General features: G+C 34.7%; 1 protein-coding gene across 3 annotated transcripts; it reads left to right on the forward strand.

The window, feature by feature from the left end:
- Positions 1–1,912: 1,912 nt before the first annotated feature.
- Positions 1,913–25,189, forward strand: SEM1 (SEM1 26S proteasome subunit). Of its 3 annotated transcripts, none has more exons than XR_011074748.1 (4): positions 1,913–2,113; positions 19,121–19,214; positions 23,772–23,870; positions 24,995–25,189. XR_011074748.1 is itself a non-coding variant. In XM_068549980.1 (4 exons), the coding sequence occupies exons 1-3, from the start codon at positions 2,038–2,040 to the stop codon at positions 23,823–23,825; spliced, it is 210 nt and encodes a 69-aa protein (XP_068406081.1). In that variant the 5' UTR covers positions 1,913–2,037; the 3' UTR covers positions 23,826–23,870; positions 24,995–25,189. The 3 variants fall into 3 exon arrangements, 2 of the variants coding, with proteins under 2 accessions (XP_068406081.1, XP_068406080.1); XM_068549980.1 differs by having other exon boundaries at positions 23,786–23,870; XM_068549979.1 differs by lacking the exon at positions 23,772–23,870.
- The last annotated feature ends 826 nt before the right edge of the window (positions 25,190–26,015 follow it).

Below are 26,015 nucleotides of genomic sequence, written 5' to 3' on the forward strand. Positions count from 1 at the left end.
ATGTTCAAAGTTTCAAATAAATACATTAAGTGCAAAAAAAGTTGTTGATATTTACTCAAACACGGGTGTTTCAATATTCACTTACATAACAAATTGCTGGCCACAGGTGTTAGTCTCTACAAAAATCCCCGGGTCAATAATATGTTAAAATTATTCCTTTAAATTGAATATATTCAGTTTTAGGGGAAAATCATTATACTGCCACTGATTTTGTTCTTTTGCTAAGAATTAATACAAATGTCATCATATATCAGATTATATAATAGGCCCAGGAACTAGAAATTCTTGACGTCTTGGTCAAAAATTTTATAGCACTTCAAAAATTGAGACATACATACTTCATGTAACATAAAATTAACCATTTTGAAGTGTACACTTCAGTGGCTTTTAGTATATTCACTATGTTTTGCAACCATCATCACTATCCAGTTCCAGAGGATTTTTATCACTCCACAAAGAAACCTTCCACCTATCAGCAGTTAGTCCCAAATCACCCCTTATCCATCTCCTAGTAGTCATTAATGTTTCTGTCTCTTCAGATATGTCCTTGGGAAAATCTTTTATTGCTGCACAAAATGGCTGTCTCAGATCTGTGATTTGTTTTTTATTCTTTGCTGCCTAAGCAAACTGCCCAAAACTTTACCTTGGTGTGTGGGTTGCCAGCGGCATATGTAATATGTACAATAGAGGGCATAACAGACAGTATGAAAGTCAAAGAGATCTCACTGTCTATATTTACTTCCAATTTTAGATCTTCCTCATCTTTTCTTTCATTAATTTGGTATTTACTTATATAACATGCCAAATTACACATACTTTGAACTTAATTTGAAGACAGCTAATGTTTTCAGTAATCAATACAAGTCAAAATAGTACTAGAAGCACCATCTTATTTTTAAAAATGTACATCTAATTATAGGTTCCCAAATTCTGGTCCAAATTTGTGCTCTTATTTAGGTTCTCCATTCTCTGTATGCCCATACACTCTGTTCATTTCTCAGATAATTTTATTTTAAAATAGAGATTCAAATGTATTACTATGTTTCATTGTGATTTATCTGTTTACATGTCTCTGAGTGGAATATGAACTCCTTGAAGGAAGGCCTTTGTCTATACATGTTTGATTTTCAGCACAGTGCCTAGTACATGATATAAGTTAATGTTGCTGAATGAAGGAATGGGATTTAAATATACAAACATATGTATCAAAATTTACAATACCCAATTATGTATCTATATATTATACACTATTCCTCTATTATACTACATATACATATACCATATCAAGTTTTATGTAGTTCACAACTATATTCAAAATGACTTATTATGAACACCATAAAATGTCACATATATCGAGTTTTACATAGTATTATAATAACCTGTAAACTAGTTATTACACACACACACGCAGCACAATGTTTAACAGGTTATTTACCACAGCTTAACCGCAAGACATAAGAACACTGAACAACGGAAAAGCTTGGCGATTAAAGTCAGGCAAACAAATCTGCTTTTGGGTTGTCTAGCACTACCTCAGTGACCTAGGCTATTTCTTTCTGAACCTGAATTTCCTGTGATGTGGAGACATTTAACACCATGTTTAGGGAATTGGTTTAAGGGTGGAGCTAATCTAATTTAAGGGCCTGGCACTTGGCAGGCTTTTAACGAACTTTAGCCGATACTTCATCCCTCAGCCTAAACCAAGTAAAGGTGTTTTTTTTTCCCACACATTATGAGTCTTTTCCAGTCACGGAAACCTACCCTGTTCTCAGTTTGTCAAGTCAGAGAGTCCGGGTAAAACGGCATACGCACAAAGTAATCTACCTTGCTAACTCTGAAGGGCTCCTAACCCCGCCGGAAGCGCTGGACGGACCTCCAGTATCCCAGCATCCCTCGCGCTATCCGGTTGCTCTTCTCCCGCGTCTCTATGATAGAGCCGGCCTTGGAGGCGGTAACGGCTGTGGCGGCTGTGGTGAAGCCGAGTGAGAGGTCCAACTTTCTTACTGGACTGAGAGGTTTTGGCCGCGGAGGGTCGCGATGTCAGAGAAAAAACAGCCGGTAGACTTGGGTCTGCTGGAGGAGGACGACGAGTTCGAGGAGTTCCCTGCAGAAGGTAACCGGCTGGCCCGCGGCCTCTGGGCCGCGCGGACAGTGACTAAGGCCTCCGAGTGGAGGCGGCGCGGGTGGAAGGGCTCTCGGCCGGGAGGCACCCGCGGGAAGTCTGGACCCCCGCTGCTGGCTCTCAAGGCTCTGCACGCGCGACCCTCCACGACCGACTTCGGGTCGAGGTGTCACGGTGGGACTCACCTCAGCGGTGAGGCTAAATGCCTTCTGCTTCCTCACTGGGAGGAGCCACGGGGACCCTGGTTCCCTAGCCCGGTGTCCGGGATGGTGGGGCCTTTTCCTCTTCAGCCCGGTTACCGCCACCTCGTTCATGTCTACATGATCTCTTTTCCCTTTATTTATTGTTATCGTTATTATTATTTGTTTTAGCAGTCTTCCTTTGCCTTGAACCCTTCCAGAATTAAATTGTTGTTCCTAGTTAGGCCAATGCTGCTTACATTTAGGACTTAACATATGAAGCCTGTTAAGTAGAATGGGAGGATCAGGTGTTAGTGCTTAATACCCGTTATTGCTTTCCTCTTGTTCCTCATTAATTTTTGATCACTTAACTTCGAACTAACGTAAGTTTAAGGATTTATAAGACCCTAAAACGTCTACATTTTTATTAGCTTCATGGTTACCAAGAGGAACTTCAGTTTTCTCATTGTAGGTAACAGCAAATAGCTAACATTGTTTGGGTGGTTGCTTGTCTGAGTATTTTGCTTCTATTAACTTAATTCATTTTCACAAGCCTAGTAAGTAGGAACTGGTATTTACATTTTTCAGATAAAGAAATTGAAGCTTGAACAGTTAAGAAACTTGCCCAGTGTCACGTAACTGGCTAGAAATGATGGACACCTGGCCCAGTTGACACTAGCGCTCTTAAACTCTGTAGCTGTACTGCTTCTGTTTGTTAGATCGTTGTTGCCAATCAGGGTTTCAGAATTGTTGGTTTTATCAACTAATTGCTATGCGTAAGGTAAATATCTTCTAAGAAAAGGAGGTTACTATTGGGTGACCTTTCTGAAGGTGTAGGAAGAGAATTGTGGTTAATGGTTACAAATCTGTTACATTAAATAGTTACTGCTTCACCAAAATGGTCCTAAGTTGTACTCCCTCATGATCCTACTGTGCATAAAACCACAAAGCTTGTAACATTAGTTATTTTTATTTATAGTGTACTGGGTTGTTTAGTGGAAGAAGACCTTGGAGCACATACTACACAAACTCGTAAACTAACCCAAAGCACATTTATTTTCAGTTCTGGGATTCATTATGTATTGTGGGGATTGTTTTTTGTTTTGGTAGTGGATTTATCTGTGCAGACATGTTTTCTTGATCTCACTTGCAAGTTGGTTCATAATCCTCCAACAGTGAGCTATGTAGTAAAAAACTGGCTTATTGAGATCAGGATCTGCTTCTAACACAAACTTCATATTTGATATAGTTAGCATTTATCATTTATCATATACAAGATACCATGTTAGGCACTTTATCTACATTAGTCTAATTATCACATCTCTGATGAAACTGAGGCTCAGAGATTTTAAAAGCTTGCCATTAAGTGGTCGTCAGGATCTGATAGGTCTTTCTGAGTCCCCAGCCCAAGCAAACTTTAACCTGAATCCGTAACGTTTAGCAAAGTGCCTGGCACATGGTAGATGGTCAGTAAATGCTTGTTGAATGAGTGAACCTGTGTTTAAAATAAGTAGTCGAGAACTGACTGCTTAAAAAGGATCTAAAGATAACTGGGCCTGATGATACACACAATGTTTCAGCAACTTTCATTTCATCAGCTTTTGCAGAATATGTAATTCTTGTACTAAGTTTATGTTGGGAGCATCAATTTGTTCAAAATGTTGGCAGTTACATAGTAAAAAAAAAAAAAAAAAATCTCATTAAAGTTAAAAGGAAAAGCAAAGAATATTTTTTCTGAAGACAGGCCTCCCACAACAGACTGGTTTATTAGCATAAGTAACTCACCATTTATTGGTCACCTTACAGAAAATCTGTCATCTTCAGGTTTGAATATGTAGAATCTCATTCATTCAGGAAATTTTCTGTTTAGAATGAGCAGTAACATTTGAAATGCCTTTGCTTGTTCAGGTTTTTGTGTGTTTCTTCTCTGGTTTTTAATTCAGACAGGTAAAGTTGGAGAAGCAGTACTTTGAAACTGGCCTGTTTTGAATCTTTCAGTATTTGAGTTTTCAGATCAGTTATTAGTGCCCTGAATTACCAAGTCCTTTGCCTTCTTTGGAGATTCTTTTTCTTGTGGTTGTCTTTATGGTAAATATGCCATTGACAAACTCCCCAGTAGATACAACTTAAAATTGCCTGTAATCATCTGTTCAATCTAGAGGAGGTCTTACTTTCTTTCAGTGGCCCATTGGGTCTCTGTGCTCCAGAAAGTGGATGATGTCCGTTGTCTAGGGTAGCTTGCAGTTAAGAGCCTGTTACATGAAAGCATTACTGAAATTATGTATCCCTGGTTTGACTAAAGAATTGTATATTTTTTGAGGGTGTTGTTGCTACATCTCATTCCTGATAAGAACTTGTTTGGTAAGATGTCAATTCAGTCATTATAAGGAAGGGGAATTTCTGTTTTGAAAAGGAAACTAAGATAATGTGTTTTCATGGAGACTTCATTGTTTCTTCTGAATAGCTCTTCTTCAGTGTGAGGTGTAAGGTGGGGTGATTTTCTGAAGGTGCAAAGAAACAAATGCTCCTTTTTTATCATTTGGACTGGGGATCTGTGTTACATTGGCAGTTCCTCACGATTCTAATTGGTGGGTGTGTGATCTGGTCATTAAGTAGAAACTGTTGAAAATCATGTTTAGGATCTTTGTGAATTCCGCAACTTCTTGACTATTTAAACTGATTGAGTATCAGATTTATTGGAAGACAGTCAACGTTTTGGGAATGATTTAATATAATTTTGGAGGCTTGGCATGGTTAAAATTTTAGAACTGGAAAGCAACTTAAAAGTCTTGAGAAGCTAGAACTTGTCAAGATCATACAGCTAGGTTAATAGTAGTAGGGTGGGGCCTAAAACTGAAATACTCTATAATTTATTTGAAACTTCAAACAATTTTTCAAATCAGACATATATTGAAAAGGTATTAAAATATTTTCATTTATCTCATTTCTCTTACAATTAGAAGTGGATGAGAGTGAAAATGGGAAGAACAAGTGGGCCTTTAATTTCTTTTATTCTGTTCTTCCTATGCCAGAATTGAGAGATTTCTTTCCTTTTTTTGAGGGAAACAATATTTAAAATGAACCTGAGTTTGCCTTCAGAAGCAATGGTGTGTACAAGAGAATACTATTATACTAAGTAGTTTATAATTTTTCTATAATCACTGGAACTGCTGTGTTATCTGAAGCAGGCTGGTGGTTCCCTAATGCTGCTAGCATTCTGGAATAACTGAGGTACTCTCGCCTGTGCCTAACAAAGTAGGACATCTTATATTGGTTTTTAACCAAGGGAGTATTTTTGGATATCGCATTCACTTGTCAAGTGAGAAAGTAAAATAACTGCCAGCATATATAGTGGGTAAAGTTCAAGGATTTTAAATACTTGCTATGCATAGACCAGTCCTGCACAAGGAAGAATTGTCCTGAGAAATACTTATGTGAACATTGGATACCAACTGGACTAAATCCTCAACAAAAGAGTTCCTAGGAATCTTAAATGTAGAAGGTAGATACAATTAATACTGACTATGTCAGATACTGTACTAGTCAGTTTACTTAGAACCAAAGGGGCTTTGGTGTTTTCAGTTATTAAATGTAATATAGTGGACACATAAATAAATAATAATGTCACATATTTAAATTAGTTGCATGGTGGTAGCAAGAAATGAAGAATTCATGTTACTAAGATCTTTTAAGAAAAACGATAAATATAATGATTGATAAAGTGCCTATTCGATGTCCATTCATGGTAGTCATATGCAAGAAGAAAATTTTTGAGCTCCAGGATGGAATAAGCATGATGAATCTAGGATCAGACCTAGGTTCAAAATCCACCATCCATCAACTTTTTTTTTTCCCTCAAAATTCACAATTTTATATGTTGTAGAATATGAATACAACAGAGAAGTCATTACCACCAAAAAGGTAACAAATATATCCATCACCCCCAAAAGTTCACTGGTGTCCCTTTATAATAATCTCTCCCTGTCAGTCCTCTCCACATCCCTTCCCATCCCTAGAAAATCACTGATCTCCTTTTGACATGATAGATTAATTTGCGTTATCCAGAATTTTATATAAATGGAATCAGACAGTATCTTTTTTTTTTCCTCAGGCATCTTGCACCCAGCATCATTATTTGGAGATTCATCCATGTTGTTGCATTTATCAATAGCTTGTTCCTTTCTCTCGCTGAGAAGAATTCCACTACATGGATATACCACAATTTGTTTATTCTTTCACTTTCAGATGAACATTTAGGTCATTTCCTGTTTTTTTCCAATTACCCGTTTTTTTTTTTCCCTTACAAATAAAACTGCTATGAATATTCATGTAGAAGTCTTTGTGTGAACATATGCTTTCATTTCTCTTGGTTTAGCACCTTGTAGTGAAATGACTGAGTGGTACAGTAGGTTTATGTTCACTTTAAGAAACTGCCAAGCTGTTTCCAGTGTAGTTATACATTTTACATTCCCACCAGCAGTGTATGAGGGTTCTAGTTACTCTACGTCTTTGTCAACACATGGTCATTTTAATTTTAGACATTCTGATAGGTGTTATGATATCTCATTGTGCATCAGTTTTTAACTTGTCGACTTGTACTAGTTACTTAAATCCTTTAAAATATTTTTGCAGCAAAATAGATAGGATAATTTTACAAGTAACTGCTTATTTAAAATTTAAACTTATAAAAAGGTATAAATTAAAAAGTGAAAGCACTGTTTCTTGTCAATTTTCCCCCAAAACATTTCTTATGCTCCAGTATAATCACTGTTAAACAGTTCTTTCAGTGTCCTTCCTGAATTTATATATGTGTACACATATATACATTTATTTGTGTGTGTACATATCCTCACAAAGGACCATGTTACATATACAGTTTTTCTACTTTTTACATTATATATCTTAGACGTGTGTTCACATTAATATAAACATCTACCTCATGCTTTTTAATAGTTGTGTTCTACTAGTCCATTGTATGCACAATAGATAATCTATAAATATGTATTGATATCTAGGTGGTTTTAGGTTTTTTGTTTGCTTGTTTTTATGTTTTGTTTTTTTTCTGTTACAGAATATGTTGCAGCGAATATTCTTACATCTTACATCTTTGTTTTTCTTATTTATAAGATAAATTCTTAGGAAATTGCCAGATCAAATTGGCAGGTTCATTTTAATTTTTTAATATAATTTTTATTTTGAAATAATTACAGACTTACAGAATAATTGAAAGTACAATACAAACAACCTTTTTTTCCATGAGCCAGCCTGATGTTCATCACCCCTAGATATTTTAATGTGTATTTACTACAAAGACATAACCTCAGTACAACCATCGAAATTGGAAATTAACACACGAATATATTACTATCATTTAATCCATAGGTCCTTTTCAGGTTTCTCCAGTTGTCTTAATGTCTTGATTAAGAATCATGGATTACATTCAGTTGTCATATCTCTAGTCTTCTTCAGTCTAGAGCAGGTCTCTGTTTGTCTTTGACTTTTGTGATTTTGACACTTTTGAAGGTTACAGGCCAGTTATAGAATGTTTCTCAACTTGGATTTGGCTCACGTTTATATATGATACGATTTAGGTTCTGCACCTTGGCGGGAATATCATAGTAGTGATGCTGTGTTCCCATTGCATCCTGTCAGGTGAAACATGATTCTCATTTATTCCATTGCTGATGATGGTAACTTTATTAAGGTAGTGTCTTTGAGACTTTTCCATTGTTAGATTACTGATTTTCCTTTTGTAATAAATAGATATTTTACTAGGAGGGACTTTGAAACTGTGTAACTACAGTTTTCCATTCATTATCAAACTTTCAATTTATTCATTTATGTATATCAATATAGACTCATGAATTCTCATTCGATGGGTTATAATTTGTTGCTATTATTTATTTTGATATTCAGATTGTCCCAATTTGTACATGGGGAGTCCCATCAAGCTGTCTTCTGTGACCTTTTGACATGTCACCATCATTCTTTGTGCGTTTCCTAGCATTCTGACACAAGAAGGTATTCCAAGCTAATCTTATACTTTTCCTGTTCCAGTCCTGGAATCAGCCATTCCTTTAAGGTGCATAGCTTTCAGTGGAGAATGATATTTGGAAGGTAAGATCTTACCTCCAGTTGTGCTAATGGCTTTCGGGATGCTCTCAATGGAAGGAACTAGGAAATAGACAAGTGTATGTACATGTATACACTTTTACATCTATTTATGTATGTGTTTGTATAAAACCATGAGTTCACATAGGTAATCTCTAATTTACAGTTCAGCACCACAGGGCTTATTCTAGTTTTTTCCCTTTCCACATTTGTAACTTTCTTCCCCAGCAGTGAGAAACCTGGCTCCCATTATTGTAAATATTGGGTCATTGTCTATTAGGTCGTCCTCCTCCCTAACCAATGTTTGTTGTCCCCTACACCTACAGATCCCCTCCTTATCTCACTTGGGCTTCAACATTTTATGCTAGGCCACTGTCACTTCTCCTTACTCCAGCATTGGATGGTTTCTTCACTCTGTCCTGGCTATGACACACCAACCACACAACACTGCCCCTCCACAGGAATGCCTTCCTGGCTCTGCTTAGGCTCTGACACCTCATTCAGGACCGGGTGCATTTTGAATTTTGACATATTCTCAAATTACCTTTTACAAGGGTTACACAAATTTCCATCTACAGTTCACCTTTTACCTGCACTCCATATTAAACATTTTAGTCATTACAAACCTGAGGGATGAAAATGGAATCGCATCATTTTGATTTGGATTGATTTCTTTGAGCAGGATTGACCATTGCGTTTTTCCTTTAATTGTTACCTTCTTAATCCTCAGTTCCTTCATGTAATTTGTGGATAATAATTAGAGTCATGTAAGGATTGTATGATTGTATTAGTCTGTTTGAGCTGCCATAACAAAATACCATAGACTGAGTGGCTTAAACAATAGAAATTTATTTTCTCACAATTTGTAGTTTGGGAAGTCCAAGATGAAGGTGTTAGCCTGTTCAGTACCTGGTGAGGGTTCTCTTCCTGGTTTGCAGACTATTGCCTCTCACCATGTCCTCACAAGGTGGAGAAAGAGAGCTCTCTGGATTCCCTTCCTATAACAACACTAACCTCATTATGAGGACTCAACCCTCATGACTTCATGCAACACTAATTACCTTCCAAAGGCCCCATCTCCAAATACCATAACATTGAGGGTGGTTAGGACTTCCTCATATGAATTTCAGGATTGGGGGACACAGACATTCAGTCCATAAGAATGATGTATGTGTAAAGCGTGTAGCGTAGAGTTTGGCACAAAGTTAGTATTCTGTGAACACTAGTCCCCTTTTTTTCCTCCCTCCTTATCTACTTAGGGATTTGGATTTTGCATGATGTTTGGTATTTATTTAATTTGAACCATTTTCAACAAATATTTTGTAATTTTTACATGTATCCAAAATTAAGCTTGTTGAGCTTGTGGGTTATTTGTTTATTTTTTTAATATTAAAAACTTATAAATTAAAAAACATTGTCAAAAGTTTTTCCAAAAGTACTTTAAAAAATAGTTTGATTATTCATATAAAATATAAAGATACATAACACAATAGTATATATTGTTTAAGGATGCATACAAATGTACAAGAGGTATAGAGATACAGTGGAATGAACCTCCCCCCCCACACCCAAATCAACATACTAGTGCTTGCCAGGGGGTTGTGAGAGGTGTGACTCAGGATGTTAAACAGTAAAAACTACTTTGAAAAACTATTTGATTAGTTATTTAACTGGTTCAATGGAATGAAGAAGCATTAAGCAATTGTGACTTAAATGGTGTTCATTGTTATGTAGTAGTGTTGTTTTTAAACATAACTCATTGAAAGATATGAACAGTGAAAACAATGAGGGGAAAATAAAAGTTTCAAAAACTATACTTACACTCTTCTGAAGTATTAAAAATTTACCAGATATCTTTTTTCCAGTTTTGTGCTCTGTTATTGGTGTAATGCTTGGTAGAAATGGTATCTTTATTCTGCAACCTGTTTCTCTTTTTACCTCCATCACCCCTTAAGTTTCCTTGGAGTGATTAGCCCATCATAAATGATTTATTCATTCGATATATGTTTGTAGAGTGCTTCCTATACATCTGGCACTGAAAGATGCAGAGCGAGAATGATTCTAGCTGCCATTTATCTGTACGAAGTGCTTTAGGTACATTGTCTTATGTAATCCTCATAGCAGCCTTATGACAGATTTATACTTGGGGCTCAGCAAAATAACTTACCAAAGACAAAGTTAACTAGAGGCTGCACAGAGGAAAATTTGACTCTTTAGGTAGATATTTGTCTCTGGACTTAGTGATACAAACGTCAATGGAGATCAGTAAGTTTTCATGCCAGACTTGAGCTTTTTAGTATTTTGCAAGTGCTTATCCTAGGAGGGGGCACTCTAAGCCTTTCTCTCCCCACCCCCAAGTAAACCAGAACACCTTTGCTTTTGACTGTCTTTCTGTTGGGTTTCTGGGTAAGATTTCACTTGGTTTCCTTCCAGTGGAAGGGGGGGGTGCGGGTGGTGGTGGTGTGGGGATTAAACCACTGATAGTAAAGTGCAACAGCAGCTGAAAAGAAGGGGAAATTATTTCCAGTTGTGTACCGCATGAGGCAGCAACATTTGAACAGAGCTTTCAAAAGGTAGAAGTGTAGGAAAGGGGTTTCCAGAAAAAGGGAAGAGGAGTAGATGCTTAGAGGTGGAAGATCAATGTGTATGTGTATTTTATTTGGCTGTGAAATAGTAGTTGTAATTACACAGGTAGTTTAGGGCCTAATCATGGAAAGCTTTAAGCCAAATGACCACTTTGGACTTGATCCTTAGGTAGATGAGAAGTGGGGGGTTTTTTGTTTGTTTGTTTGATATGTGTATGTTTCCTTTAGGCAATAGGCAGTTTAGGAAAAATTAACCCAGCAGAATTTGAAAGGATAGAAAGTCAGGGAAGCTAATTAGCAAATTGTTGAAATAGCTTAGGTGAGGACTAAGGGCCTGAAATAGGTTGTTATTAGGGAAGAGTGATGCAAGAATAACAAGGGAGCTTTGGCAGCTATTTTGATAGTAAGGAATCAGGGATTGTGATTTTGCACTTGCATAATTAATGGAAGACCGATGGTTGAGTTCACATTGGATACTCTTTTTTTTCTTTTTTTAAAAATTAATTTATTTATTTTTGGCTGCATTGGGTCTTGGTTGCTGTGCGCGGCCTTTCTCTAGTTGCGGCAATCGTGGGCTACATTTCATTGCAATGCGCGGGCTTCTCATTGCAGTGGCTTCTCTTGTTGTGGAGCACGGGCTCTAGGCGCACTGGCTTCAGTAGTTGGGGCACGTGGGCTCAATAGTTGTGGCTCGTGGGCTCTAGAGCGCAGGCTCAGTAGTTGTGGCTCATGGGCTTAGTTGCTCCGCGGAATGTGAGATCTTCCCAGACCAGGGCTCGAACCTGTGTCCCCTGCATTGGCAGGCGGATTCTTAACCACTGCGCCACCAGGAAAGTGTACTACATTGGATACTCTTGCCTCAGTAATGTGGAGGATCAGAATGAGAGAATCAGTATGAGTGTAGGGCATGAGTGCTTGGAAAAGATTAGAATAACTAATGGCTTTGAGGAATTTTATAGAATTAGAAATAAAAGCACTAATCAACCAAGAGAACCAAAGTCAGCATGTTTGTAGTGGAATCATTCCGATATATATAAATAATATATGCACACACACACGGGTGTGTGTATACATATGTTTAATTATTGATGAAAAGAATTGTGTTTGAACTTCCTTTTTTTAAAATGTAAGAAAAATTATAAATGGTTATGTAAGTCGTTTTGGACCTCTGTTTCAGACTCAGAACCACAAACAACTGAAAGTTCACCAATAGTTTGGTAGCAACATCGTTTAACACTTGCTTTTGGTTGTTTGCTCTGAAGTACCCCACTGACATTTTTGGTCCTTGTTGGCGAAAATATAAGTATAGTACAATGGTGCTATGCTAGTAGTGATTTCTTAGCCACTGAATAGACATTAGATTTCTAGGGTATATAGATGTTTTTGTATCATGATAACCTACAGAAATGAAATTTTATAAAAAATTTTAATCTGTTTTATACAGCTTAAGCAGGAACATGTGTAAATTTATCTCAGAATGACTAGATTTAGTGTGGCTTTATTATCATATTTATCAGTGTAATGATGCTATTTGCAGCTATTGCTGTTTCACCTATAGCGGTGAATGTACAATTTAGAACTTTTTTGAACTTTCCTTTGTTTCTTTTATATTTTTCTTCATGTAATGTTCTGTATATACATGCACATTTTTTATTTGAAGCAACTTTGTTGGAGATTAGTTTATTTATATTCAGAGTAGCTTTACTGTTAAGGAATGAATGAGAGTTTGATGCTCCTGAAAATCGCTTTAAAATAGAACATTTGCAACCCTATTTGGTATAAATAGAATTTCCTCTTTACTTTTCTCCAAAATGGTATACTTCATACTTTGAAGAAATTTCAGAAGGTATGTTGGAGGGTGGGGGAGAATAAGTACTTTTAAAAACATTGAGAGAGAACAATTTTTCACACTTAAACGTCAAGGTGATACTTAGATGAAGTATGTGGGATCTTTGGTAACTCAGATTTGTGAAATTTAAATCTAGTCAAAGATGTAATTCTCACTGGCAGATGTGAACAAAGTCAAATTTGGGGGCAAAGTCTCAGATAATTTAGAATTGCTAGACACTTATGTATTAGGCATCTGTTATTGGTTATTTCCAATTTTGACTTCTTAAAATATGGTAATTTTTTTTTTTACCAGTACACATCTGGAGGCCTGCACACTGAAGTAAACACAGCTGTGGTTATTTAAATGATTAATCACAATCCTGGCAATGCATTTAGTGTTAAAGATAAAGGGTGTACTTTATAGTCATCTACGTATTGAAGGAAGACATTAGACATAAATCAGGTATCCTTGTTTGATTTTATTATTTTGCCCTTTTAAAAAAAGCTGTTTCTGGGTTTAATGCTTTAAAAGTAAGTGATTAAATAAAATTGCATGGTTAACAGTGCAGTGTTATAATTGAATAGTAAAACACAGTTCAGAGATGTTTTGCAAGAGAAGTCTGCCAAATCCAGAGATTACAACAGTCACATGTTTTTTATGTTCCCCTTCATTTAGTTGAGTTTACATATATTGTAGTTTATATATATTGTACCATGTATAATATGGAGGACTTATAAGTGTTGGAAATAAATTTGGGGATGTTATACCCTATCACTTAAACTTTTACATAATATAGTTCAGTACATTCGTAGTTAATAAAGAAAATCTTTAAAGTTTCCACCTAAAATAGATTATAGATTCTGGTTTGTCTTTGTATGCTCAGTAGTGTCATAATTGTGAAGTACTGTATAATAATACGAAAGAAATACAGAGCTACTGTCATGAATCTTTTTGTGTGTGTGTTCTACCTAAAATTGTTTTTTTTAAATAAATTTATAAATTTATTTATTTATTTATTTATTTTTGGCTGTGTTGGGTCTTCGTTGCTGCGTGCGGGCTTTCTCTAGTTGCGGCAAGCACGGGCTACTTTTCGTTGCGGCGTGCGGGTTTCTCATTGCGGTGGCTTCTCTTGTTGCAGAGCACGGGCTCTAGGCGCACTGGCTTCAGTAGTTGTGGCACGTGGGCTCAATAGTTGTGGCTCGTGGGCTCTAGAGCACAGGCTCAGTAGTTGCGGCGCACAGGCTTAGTTGCTCCGTGGCACGTGGGATCTTCCTAGACTAGGGCTCGAACCCGTGTCCCAGGGAAGTCCTCTACCTAAAATCTTGCTCATAATACTGTTTTCCCTCCATTCATGAGCCAGTTTCGCTTTCTTGGGACTTTATTTCTACCTTCTTCCTTCTCCTTTCCTTGCCATTAAAGTAACATGAGATGGTTGTTACCAGAGGGAGAGATACTTGATCCTTATGCTAAATGATCATCAGAATTCAACTTGATAAGCTAAAAATTGTACTAGTTTTAAAATTTTAAAAAAGATACTGTTCAGGGACTTACTTCCCTGGCAGTCCAGTGGTTAAGACTCCACGCTTCCACTGCAGGGGGCACCAGTTCAATCCCTGGTCGGGGAACTAAAATTCCCGCATGCTGCTGCGAGGCCAAAACCAAAAAAAAAACAGAAACAAAAAAAGACCGTGTTCAAACTCGTATGTCCCATATTACGTAAAGAATTTGATTGTTTTTTTTTTCCCCTAGCCTTTGTGGAGTTAAGGATTGGACCTCCTACAAAATAAGTTATTGAAGCTGTTACATTTTTTGTTCTAGATTCTCTGAGACAGTAGGGTACAAATTAACAAGTATGTTTTTTTAGTCTCTTAAAGTTAAAAGAATTAAAGTCAACTTGAAGATATTTGAATGACATCAGTAATAACGATATTGAAATCAACTTTTTTTTTTTTTTTTGGCCGTACCATGTGGCTTGTGGGATCCTAGTTCCCCAGCCAGGGTTTGAACCTGGGACCTCAGCAGTGAAAGCACAGGGTCCTAACCACTGGATTACCAGGGAATTCCCTGAAATCAACATTTTGAATCAAGTCACAATTAGATTAAAAGTTCCTGTGGGCCCTGTATTTTTATTGTTCTGGAAAGTGTAGGCTTACAAGATTAGCAGAGAAATGTGAAATAAATATTCTTGTTTTTTTTATTTCTAACTTGAATCTTTTGACATTTTATCATTTCCTTAAAAATTTAGGAAACTGGTTAGTTAGAAGTGGTTCAGGCTGATGTGAGGCTTTGTGTCTTAGAACTTTAAAGTTCAATTGTGATTTGAGTTATGTCACCTTCTTTACTCAAGAGCATATTATCCAGTCGTAACGTATTCAAATTATTTTGTGGAACATTAAGCTCTATTAGATATCTTTATAAAGATTCCTTAAAATATCAGTGAAACAAATATTTCGTTTGACAATTCTTATTTCTAGGCTCAGCCCAAGTATATTTAAAGTCTAGGATTTGAGGTTGTGAAATAACGGTAGAAAAAAGTTAATAAATATTTTCTTGTAAGGCAGTCTTCACTTTCTGTTTTTTTGGTAGTGGTAATGGTGGTGGTTTCAAAACAAAGAGGGGTATGCTATACAGTGATCTCTAAGGCTTTCTCTGTTTCCAAAATTCTGTAATTTTAAATAATCTTCGGTCTTAGCCATTTTATAAAAATTTGAAGTATAAAGACAAACTTTGCTGCATTGTTTTAATGAAATAGTTTTATGTGAATTTTTTATACTGGAATGCTTAGTGTGATTAAAACAAATCAAGAAACAAAAACTCCTAAGCTGTCCATTAATATTATTAGATAGCTCAGAACTGTAGGTTATAGGAAGACTGGAGGGAATGGGGAGGAATAGCATGATTCACTTGCTATAAAAGGGATAATGGATTGCATTTTTCCATTGTAATAAGTTCAGAGTACAAGAAGCTGAATTTCTATGATGTGAAGTGTTTTATTTAATTTTAATTTAAAAAATTAAAATCATGTAGTTGATTTTTGATGATTTAGTATTAGGGAAGTATATCTACTGTTTGAGCCCCTTTTTAATTTAAAATCTGATCTTAGCCTGCAACTTGTACTATCTTTACATAATGTTCCTCTCTTGTATACTTAATGCTGCAATTTCTGCCCCTTTTATTTTTGCCTTAAAGTAGTTCCCTTCTTTCTGAGATTTCTCTGCTCTTAGAAAAACAAAAAGAAAATTTGTATACAACAATGTACATACTAAACAGTTTATTATTGATAGCAATGGCAATATGAGAATAACAGTACTGTTTTATCCCTATACCTAATGATTAACTCTTGACTTAACTAAGTCACTTTGCTCGTTTATAAAAGTTCAGAAATGTTGTTTTTTATCTTTAGCTTTGGAAATAGATATACTATATTTCTTTTTTATTTGGCCACACCGGATGGCGTGCGGGACCTTAGTTCCCCGACCAGGGATCGAACCCGTGCCCCCTGCATTGGGAATGTGGAGTCTTACTCACTGGACCACCAGGGAAGTCCCCAGATATACTATTTTTTAAAATTTGGTTGCATTAGCTTTCTCATCGCTCTTCCGTAGACTGAAGGAAATCCTAAATGTGATTTCCTTTACTTTAACTTCTTAATCTACTCTCATTATAAACTATAGGTGGATTCATAAATAGAATAAAAATTTTCAGTTTGAAAGGTACTTCTATAAGAAAGGAGAACATGTAAGGATATCTGTAGCCCAGTCAACTTAATTTTGAGATGTAATTAATACTTAGTATTGTTAAGTATTACTACTGTTGAGGACCTCAGAGAATAGTATAGGATTTGAATTTAGATCATTACAATATTTCCTTTTTGAGAATAATAATATTACTGGGAGATATAAGAACATTTAGACCAATAAAAATCAGTATTTTTGATTACTGAAAGTTTTTATTAATGAATATACATTCACTACCCTATACCAATGATTAAAGTTGAGTATACATTTGACTGAGCTTCCTAGCAACCTGAAATAAATTGCCTAAGAGAAACTTTAATCTTTTCAGGCACTAACATCTTAAAGAAATTTCCCACATGATCTCTCTTCAGGGAGCATTCAAACAGATGATCGCAAGTCTCAAAAGTATTCTTAGAGTAAATACAGTTGAGAATTCTACATGACTCATTCATAATACAAGATATTGTTATTCTCTTCTATCTTGAAATATATACTCGGCTTCACTGAAACCACACACTGCCCTCTGTTTTCTTGAGATTGACCACTCAGAGGAAGGGAACTTGAGAAACGTAGTTCCATTTACCCAACATTTTTTTGAGTGTCTACTATGTGCCCAATACTCAGCTATAGACATTAGAGTTGCAAATTTAATAAAATGTGCTTCCTACCTGAATGTTTTGCATAGTTACTTACAGGAATGGTGGTCATTTTGGGCATCAGTGGAAGAGGGTACAGACTGTAAGATTAGAGAGGAGGGGACAGAAAAAAGACCACAATAATAGTCCATGAAGGGAGTAATCCCTCCTAAATTAACATAGTGGCAGCAAGAATAGGGAGGGGGAGACTATAACTGTAGATTCTTGAGCTGAAATCGAAGGGATATAATGAATGGTTATGAGAATTGAAGGAGAAAGGATAGCTAAGCTGCCTCCCAAATTTCTGGTTTGGGGGGACCAGGTAAATGGAGGTACTTTATTATATTCTTAAATCATGATGTTGACATATGGCATTTAAAATTTTTTGTTAGATACATAATGTAACGAATATAATACCCATATGAACCATTGTTGAATACCTTTAAGTCTATATGTGCTTTATAAGAAAAGCCTAGATCATACCTTTTCTTATTAACTTCTTTTTTTTTTAAAGATCGAAATGTTCTTAGCTATGTTTCTAATAAGTAATTACTAAGATGAAGCTACTAGGACACATTTAAGAGCATGTGTAACTCATGCTTACTGTTTTTGGAGGGGAGGGGATCAAGCAAAATACACAAGGTCTGATTTAGAGTTCTGTTGCATCTTTCACAACCAGCTGTCGTGCATATGCACAACAGGTATTGTTGTGGCTTAAGAATACAAAGGTAAATAAAAGAGTTTTACCTTTAAGGAGCTCAGATACTAGTAATGGACATAGGCATATAAACTGATAAATATGATTGTACAGTATGTAGGTGCTGTGATAGAGATATACACAAAAGAGGGGACCTAATCTCTGAAGGAAAGGAAGAGAGGGAATCAGGAAAGCTTCCAGAGGTGATTTCCAGACTGGTTTTTTTAAAACTATTTGTCTCAGATTTTAATTTTGAAACTCAACCCTATAGAAGTTTTAAATAAAGGACAAATGGGGGGAGTGTAATGGGTGAAGGGATCAAAAGGTACAGACTTGCAGTTACAAAAATAAGTCATAGAAATGTAACGTATAGCATGATGACTATAGTTATTCATACTCTATTGCATGTTTGAAAGTGGCTAAGAGAGTAGATCTTAAAAGTCCTGATCCAAAAAAAAATTTGTAACTGTTGGTGACAGATATTAACTAGACTCATTGTGGATACAAGTATCAAATTATGTTGTATACTTGAAACTAATATAATGTTATATGTCAATTATACCTCAAAAAACAAGAAGGCACCAAACACCCATGTTTCATCAGTTGTTAACATTTTGTCATATTTACTTTATTTCTATCATATGTATGATAGACATGTATGATATAAAATATATTTCAGAAGCATTTACAAATAAACTGTCAACAAAATGACACTTGATTCTTAAATATTTCAGCATGTGTGTCTTAAAGAAAAAGGACATTCTCTAACACAATTTTACAACCATGTTTAAGAAAATATTTGGTTTGCTTTTTGTTATCTGTGTATGAGTTATCTTTTTTTATGTTTAGCAGTTTTGAATTCTAGGCCAGTATCGTCCTGCTACTCAGCTTACTTTTCTGTTATTGGTGCTGTGTTTTGAAAGATTGTGTAATAGACCTTATAAAAATTATCAGCAAAGTAAATATCCTCCTGAAGTTACAATAAATTTTCATAGCAAATAGAATTTTTTGTATTAACTACTGTTTTAGATGATCTGCAAATTCAAGAATTGAGAAAACAAGATAGCATCAATTGAGATTTAAAGAGGAAGATTAGCATTTCTCATAGATATGGTTTTAGATGTTTTGAATTGAGAGAGTTCAGTAGCAAGCTTTCTGAAGTTTTTGTATTTATGGAAATAATGTATGAGAAATATTTAGACGGCATCTGTTTCTGTTTTTAGACTGGGCTGGTTTAGATGAAGATGAAGATGCACATGTCTGGGAGGATAATTGGGATGATGACAATGTAGAGGATGACTTCTCCAATCAGTTACGGTAAGTTTTAAGCCAAATTTTTATATAGCTTAGTATTACTTGTAAGCATGGAATATGTAGCTTTATATGACAATTGGCCTTTGAAACAGATTTTCGAATTATGAAAAGTAAGATATATTGCCTCATCTCCTGTGTTTCTAAACATGAATACTTTGTGTAATTGCATAGAACTTTTGTTCTTTCTAGTCTCTTTATAAAAGTAGTTAAATAGAAGCATATTTGCTATTTTTTAAAATCCTTGTACGTTTAATTCTGTCACTGTTAATTTTCTATCAATATTGAACAACTCAGCAGAAATTAGAATCATAGAGTGCTCAGACCCAGTGTATTGGTGATTCCCAAACTGGAATGGAGATTGAGGTGTTGGGAGTGTATTTTTTCATATTCACGTACAAATCTACCTAAAATGATTGATTGATTGATTATCAATTGATTGAAGTAAAATTTATATAATGTAAAATTAATCATCTTAAAGTGTACAATTTAGTGGCATTTTGTGTATTAATAATGTCATACAACCATCATCTCTATTTAATTCCAAAACATTTTCAGCACCCTAAAGGAAACACCTTATCTATTAAGCAGTCGCTCTGCATTCTTCTCCTCATCCAGCCCCTGGCAACCACTGATCTGCTTTCTGTCTCTGGATTTTCCTGTTCTGGGTATTTCATATAAATGGTATCACATAAATGATCTGTATGTCTAGTTTCTTTAACTTAGTATAGTGTTTTTAAATTTCATCCATGTTGTAACATGTATCTGTATTCGGTTCCTTTTTATGGCTAAATAATGTTTCCTTGTATACATAGGCCACAGTTTGTTTATCCATTCATCGGATGATGGACATTTGGGTTGTTTCCAGCTTTTGGCTGTTGTGAACAGTGTTACAGTGAACATTCATTTACACGTTTTTGTTTGAATATCTGTTCAGTTTTGGTGGGATTTAGTGGAATTGCTGGGCCATATTGTAATTCTGTTTGACTTTTTGAGGAATTGCCAAACTGTTTTCCACAGCAGCTGAATAATTTTACATTACTACCAGCAATATAGGAAGTTTCTAACCTCTCCACATCCTCACCAAAACCTTTTTTTTTTTTTTTTTTTTCATTTTAACCATCCTAGTGGATGAACTGGTATCTCATTGTGGTTTTGATTTGCATTTCTTTAATGACACTGATGAGCTTCTTTTCATGTGTTTGTTGTCCATTTGTATATCTTTTTTGGAGACCTCTCTGTTCAAGTCCTTTGCCCATTTTCAAAGTTTGTCTTTTTGTTGTTGAGTTGTAAGAGTTCTTATTTATTCTGGCACTTATGGGACATATTATCTAGATATTTTGTCCCATTCTGTTAGGTTGTCTTTTCACTTTCTTCATAGTGTTCTTTGCACAAAAGTCCAATTTATCTACTTTTTAAGAACTCATTGCCAAATTCATGGTAATGAAAATTTATCCCTATGTTTTCTTCTAACAGTTCCGGAATTTTAGCTATTACATTTAGATCGTTGATCCATTTTGCATGAATTTTTATATGTGGTGTGAAATAGGAGTCCAACTTCATTCTTTTGCATGTGGATATCCAGTTATACCAGCACCATTTGTAGACAGTTCTTTCCTCCCTCATTTTGTTTTGATTCAACCCATACATTATATGTCTTGGCCACAAAGATATCTGTGTAAACTATCACTTGCTTTGCTCAAACCATGATATAGAAATTCTATTGCAATCTTTTAATTTCCTAGTCTCTAGTACATTTTTCTAAAAAAGTAGTGAGATAATTTATACTAAATTTTTTAAATTTATTTTTAGTAGTGATACAGTAGCTTTTGTTCTAAACTGCATTTTTTTATGGGCTCAGAAACCCTACATTCTAAAGACTTTTTAGTATTTTGCTGGAAACTAGTAACATTTTTACCCATCTCATTTCTCCCCTTTTTGGACATAGTACAGTTTGCTTTTCACGGTTATTCTGGCTCTTTTACAATTCTCCATGATTTCTCAAAACTGCTGACTCTCATTTTTTTCCTTCTTTCAGTACTCTGAGATGTAATTATTCAGGCCTTGAAACTTTAAACTACTTTAATGTAGTTTGGAATTATCTCATCTGTCTTAATTTTCAATTTTGTCTTAATGATGTTTTTCTTTTTGCAGTTTTATGGACAAGATAGAGCAGTAGCTGTTGAACAGTAATCTTGCTTTTTCTTTAAGATCTATTCTGAGCATTGGCTCTCTCTCTTCTCATTCTTCTTTAGCCATATTTGGCTTTCAAAAGCCCTTTTTGTTCTTTTTACAGATCTCATTCCATTCTGGGATTAAATTAATTCTATGTGTACAAGTTTTTGCCACTTTCTTTTTGTATTTATTTTAGGTTTATTTATTTTGGCCACATCAGAGAAAACCTTGCTGCCTTTTTTTTTTTTTAATGCATCCCCTCTTTTCTTTCTCATTATAAACATATGCTGTTAGAATACTTATTTTCAGACCTTACAACTCTGTTGATCCCTATTTTGTGTTTGATTTTAATCATGTATCAGTTTTTTCTTTTTGTTATCTTCTTGAAATTTTTAAAGTTGAGACCAAATGAGTTTTCTTCTTTCACTATTCAGAAGAGTCAAATTCCTCCCAAGTGGCTTTTGGGGTGAGGGTGTTTTTCATTAGTCAGAAAATAGCACTTTTCTCTTAACAATTAAATCAAGACATTACTGAATACTTTGGTTTTATTAGGGGACTTTTAGTAGTAAATGTATTGATAATTGGATTTCTTGTCACTACTGCATCTTGCCTTTTTATTGGTTTTGGAAATAGAACATTATCCTTATATTCTTTGTGGCTTGTTGGTTTTATAATATACCTCCATAGTGCTCTTATGTTCTATGTTGTGTTTCTGCCTTTAGGTTTGTGGATTTTTGTAAGTGTATACATCTTGATACCTCCATTAGTGAATGAGATTTTTCTTTTTATTTCCCTATTTGTGTTGTGAGTTTTTCTTTTTTAAACAAAGTTTTTGATGTATCATTAGTGCTGTCAAGTAGAACTTACTGTAGTTATGGAAATGTTCTATAAGCTGCACTATCCAGTACAGAAGCCACTAGTCACATGTGGCTGTTAAGCACATGAAATGTGGCCAGCACAGCTGATAAACTGAATTTTTAATTTTATTTAATTTTAGTAAATAGCCACATCTGATTACCATATTGGACAAGGCAACCTCAGATAACATTTATATTCTTTTAAAAACTGTCTTAACAAGTCTCCTGCAAAGATGTTCTTTTCAGTCTTTGTAAAATGCATCGAGGCCCTTAATGTGGTATTATAAACCATGGTAAAGAACATGTCTTGTTTCATTATTTTGGCCGTGCTGCGCTCGGCTTTCGGGATCTTAGTTCCCCTACCAGGGATTGAACCCGGACCCGGGCAGTGAAAGTGCTGAGTCCTAACCACTGGATCGCCAGGGAATTCCCAAAACATGTTTTATTGTTTTCTCATATGATTGAGTCCTAATTCCATCTAAATTTAGAGAGGCAGTTTATACTCTAGAGTCAGTCAGATTCACTGAGTTCCAGCCCCTGTCTGCCTCTTACTTAGCTGTATGGCCTTGCCAAGGACTTAGCCTTAAACTTTCCATGTTTCTCTTTCAGTGTAATTTACCTTCAACAAGTAGAAGTACAAAGAAGGCCAGCAATGTTTCCATATAACTAAAGATCATTCTGTTTTTACTGCTTTTGAAACATTTGTTTATGTACGTATCAGTAGAAATAGGATTATGAGATTTTTTTGACCTGTATCACATTTTACATAAAAATTCCCAAAGGCCAATAATTCCTGATTTACCATGTCAGATATAGCCAGTGTCACATAGCAGAGTAGTTTCTTGGATAATAAGAGTTCTGAAACCTACTAGTGGCTGTTAGTCTTCTTCTTGTTTTGTTGTAAAAGGAATGCTGCTGTTTTTGTTTCAAATAGTGTATATTCATTATGTGTGCCCTATGATATCTTTCCAATTGTGCTGGATTTCTTTACTTTTTCATCTCTGTTGGATTTTTCCATTCAACAGGCTCATGATATTAGTGTTTTTGTATTGTTTTGTACTTAGTGGTGTTCATTTATTTTCCTTTTGGTTTCTTACAAGTCCTAAATTCTACCAAAGAACTTTTCATCTTTTCTAAGAATTTAGCTAATTGAGAAATATCTCATACTCTCCTTTGTGTTTGTAAACAATTTATAAATGTAATTGGTCACCACCTCCTGTCATGAAGGCAAACAGACACAAACTCGGATGGATTTGGTGACTTATTACCTAAATCTTAGGTTGAATTTTGGGGTTTTTTGTTGTAAAATAAGAGAAAGTGAATAATCTACAATGATTTTGTTAAAGGCAGCAGAAGTATTGTTTAAGAAAGTTTAAAGTTACCTCCATTTTAAATAGGAAACATATGAAGGACAGGTATTATAATCTTTAATTTCCTGGGGAGGAGAGGACAAAGGAAGCATTTTAGTTAAATTTAGCAAAGGAGGCGGTAGAGTCAGAAACTTGTGCTGATCTCTTGACTCCTAATCCAGTGTTTTACCACCAGCGCATACTGTCCTCTACACCTGAGCAGAAGACAAAGATGATTCATATGAATAAGCTCTGGCCTTAATATTATTCATGGACTTTAGGTCAGTATTTGTATTATAAATATCTAAAAATTTTAAGGAAGTGAAGGAGTTTGGGGAAATGAGTAATAAATATTATACATTGTTCTTACCATGTATTTTTTGCATCGCATTTACATTGGATAGTGTGATAGTGTCTAAGCGAAATTATGCTTGAGAACAAATGTCTTTTTATCTTAGATGTAATGATGTAATCATGCTTAACATTTGTACAATTTTATCATAGGTTGGTCCTCACATAATTTTATTGTGAACTTTTATAAAATCAGAATTGTGGCAGAAAAGTTGCTGGTGATATTGGGAATGGTAGTTTAAATAACTGATATTGATTACAGGGCTAAACCTTTTTGTGCAAATGTTTATACAAGGCAGATCAACAATTGCAGTTGACATTCTCAAAGTATGACTGAAATTTCAGGTTGAAAAAATTACTTAAAATTATAAAAAGTATCTTTTTAAAGTGTTTATATTTATGCCAGTATACATTTTTTGAGATTTTTATCCACATTTAAAGTTAGGAAAGTAAAGTCTTGTTTAATATTTTATAACTTATTTATTATATTTAGTCTACATATATTTAATACAGAATAATTCTCACACACCCTTAAATTTGATTAATAATTTTTGTTTTGTTTAGGGCATTATATATGTCAATATGAAAAGCGATCTGTTTGTTGTTTATGTGTAAATAACAGTATTGTAATTATAAAATTTCTGAAAGTTTGATAGCAGTGTCTAGTGTTCTTAGCCATATGGTTAATGATTCTTAAAATTTATGTTTAAATAGTTATTATGAACAGAATAATTGTACAGTATTTGGAAAATATCAATAATTCCCTCACATTTCTTCCATAAATAGATTTATCAGAAAAATAAGGAATATAAAACATAACTTTACTAATGGGAAAACCAAATTTTATTAGCATTATGTTGATTCACATCCAGTTTCCTTCTAATATAGATTTCTTTTTAGGAACTAAAGTAAAGCTATTTTGTAGTATTTTAAATTGATGTTTAGGCTTATTAGCTCAATTATTTATTAATTGTGTTATTTCTAAAAATCATCTGTTTCTTTAAATTATCATGAAGAATGTCTAGTGATGTTGTTCTTTTGTGTTTCTTTATAGAGCTGAACTAGAGAAACATGGTTATAAGATGGAGACATCATAGCATCCAGAAGTGCTGAAGCAACCTAAACTTGAACTGTTTACTAAATTCTAGAGCAGAGAACCCAGGATGGGACACTTAAAAAATGTTTATTTCATTACCTCCTTGGATTTATTTTTGTTTTTGTAACACAAAAAATAAATGTTTTGATCTAATATTGGTTTGGTTCAGAAGTCTTGATCTTTTGACTCTCATCATTAATTTTCTCATACTATTTGTGATTTTTCCAGAGCTTTATTATAGACAGCAAAATTTCCTATTAATGAATTTTTTTTTTTTAATGTTAACTGAGGCTCTGAGAGGTTAAATGATTTGAGGCCAGAATTCATCTGATTCCAAATTCAGTACTTTTCTTAAACCACGTAGACTAAATGTTGGTCTTATTTATAAGGTATTCCTTTTAAGTTACATTTAACCTTAATTTCATCTGTATTTTGAAAGCTTAGACATTTACTGACATTTCTAAGGTGACCCTTCAAAACCTGTGTTTTTAAAATATTAATCATTTTAAATTGCTGTAATTAGTTCCTAAGCCATTAATAATATTAATAGTTGATAAAGTATTATTAGTTGTTAAAATCCAGAGTGGTTTGATCACACTTCTAAGAATGATGTCTCTGTCAAAACTGGGTAAGTGGGCTCAAGATGCTTTGTTAACATGTGCATATTCTCAGATACTACAGAACAGATTCATTTAGTACAATTAAGTTTCTGCACAGTGATTACTGTTTCCACATCTACTTTTGTGAAGGGGGAGATTTAATTTGATTGGTAAAGGATTCTTATAAGACTTAGAATGGAGCTAATATATACAGTTTTAATTTGGAATATTTTCAAACTTGAATGTGTTACTTATTTAGAAGTAGAATCATTGGTACTGTGGAGTAATTTAAAATCTAAAAGTTATGTAACATGATGTAGTATTGACACCAAAATAGGAGTTGGGCACCTGAAATATAATTTAAGGTATGCCTCGAAATG

Source organism: Eschrichtius robustus, chromosome 8, assembly GCF_028021215.1.
Source record: "Eschrichtius robustus isolate mEscRob2 chromosome 8, mEscRob2.pri, whole genome shotgun sequence".
Lineage (NCBI taxonomy): Eukaryota > Metazoa > Chordata > Mammalia > Artiodactyla > Eschrichtiidae > Eschrichtius > Eschrichtius robustus.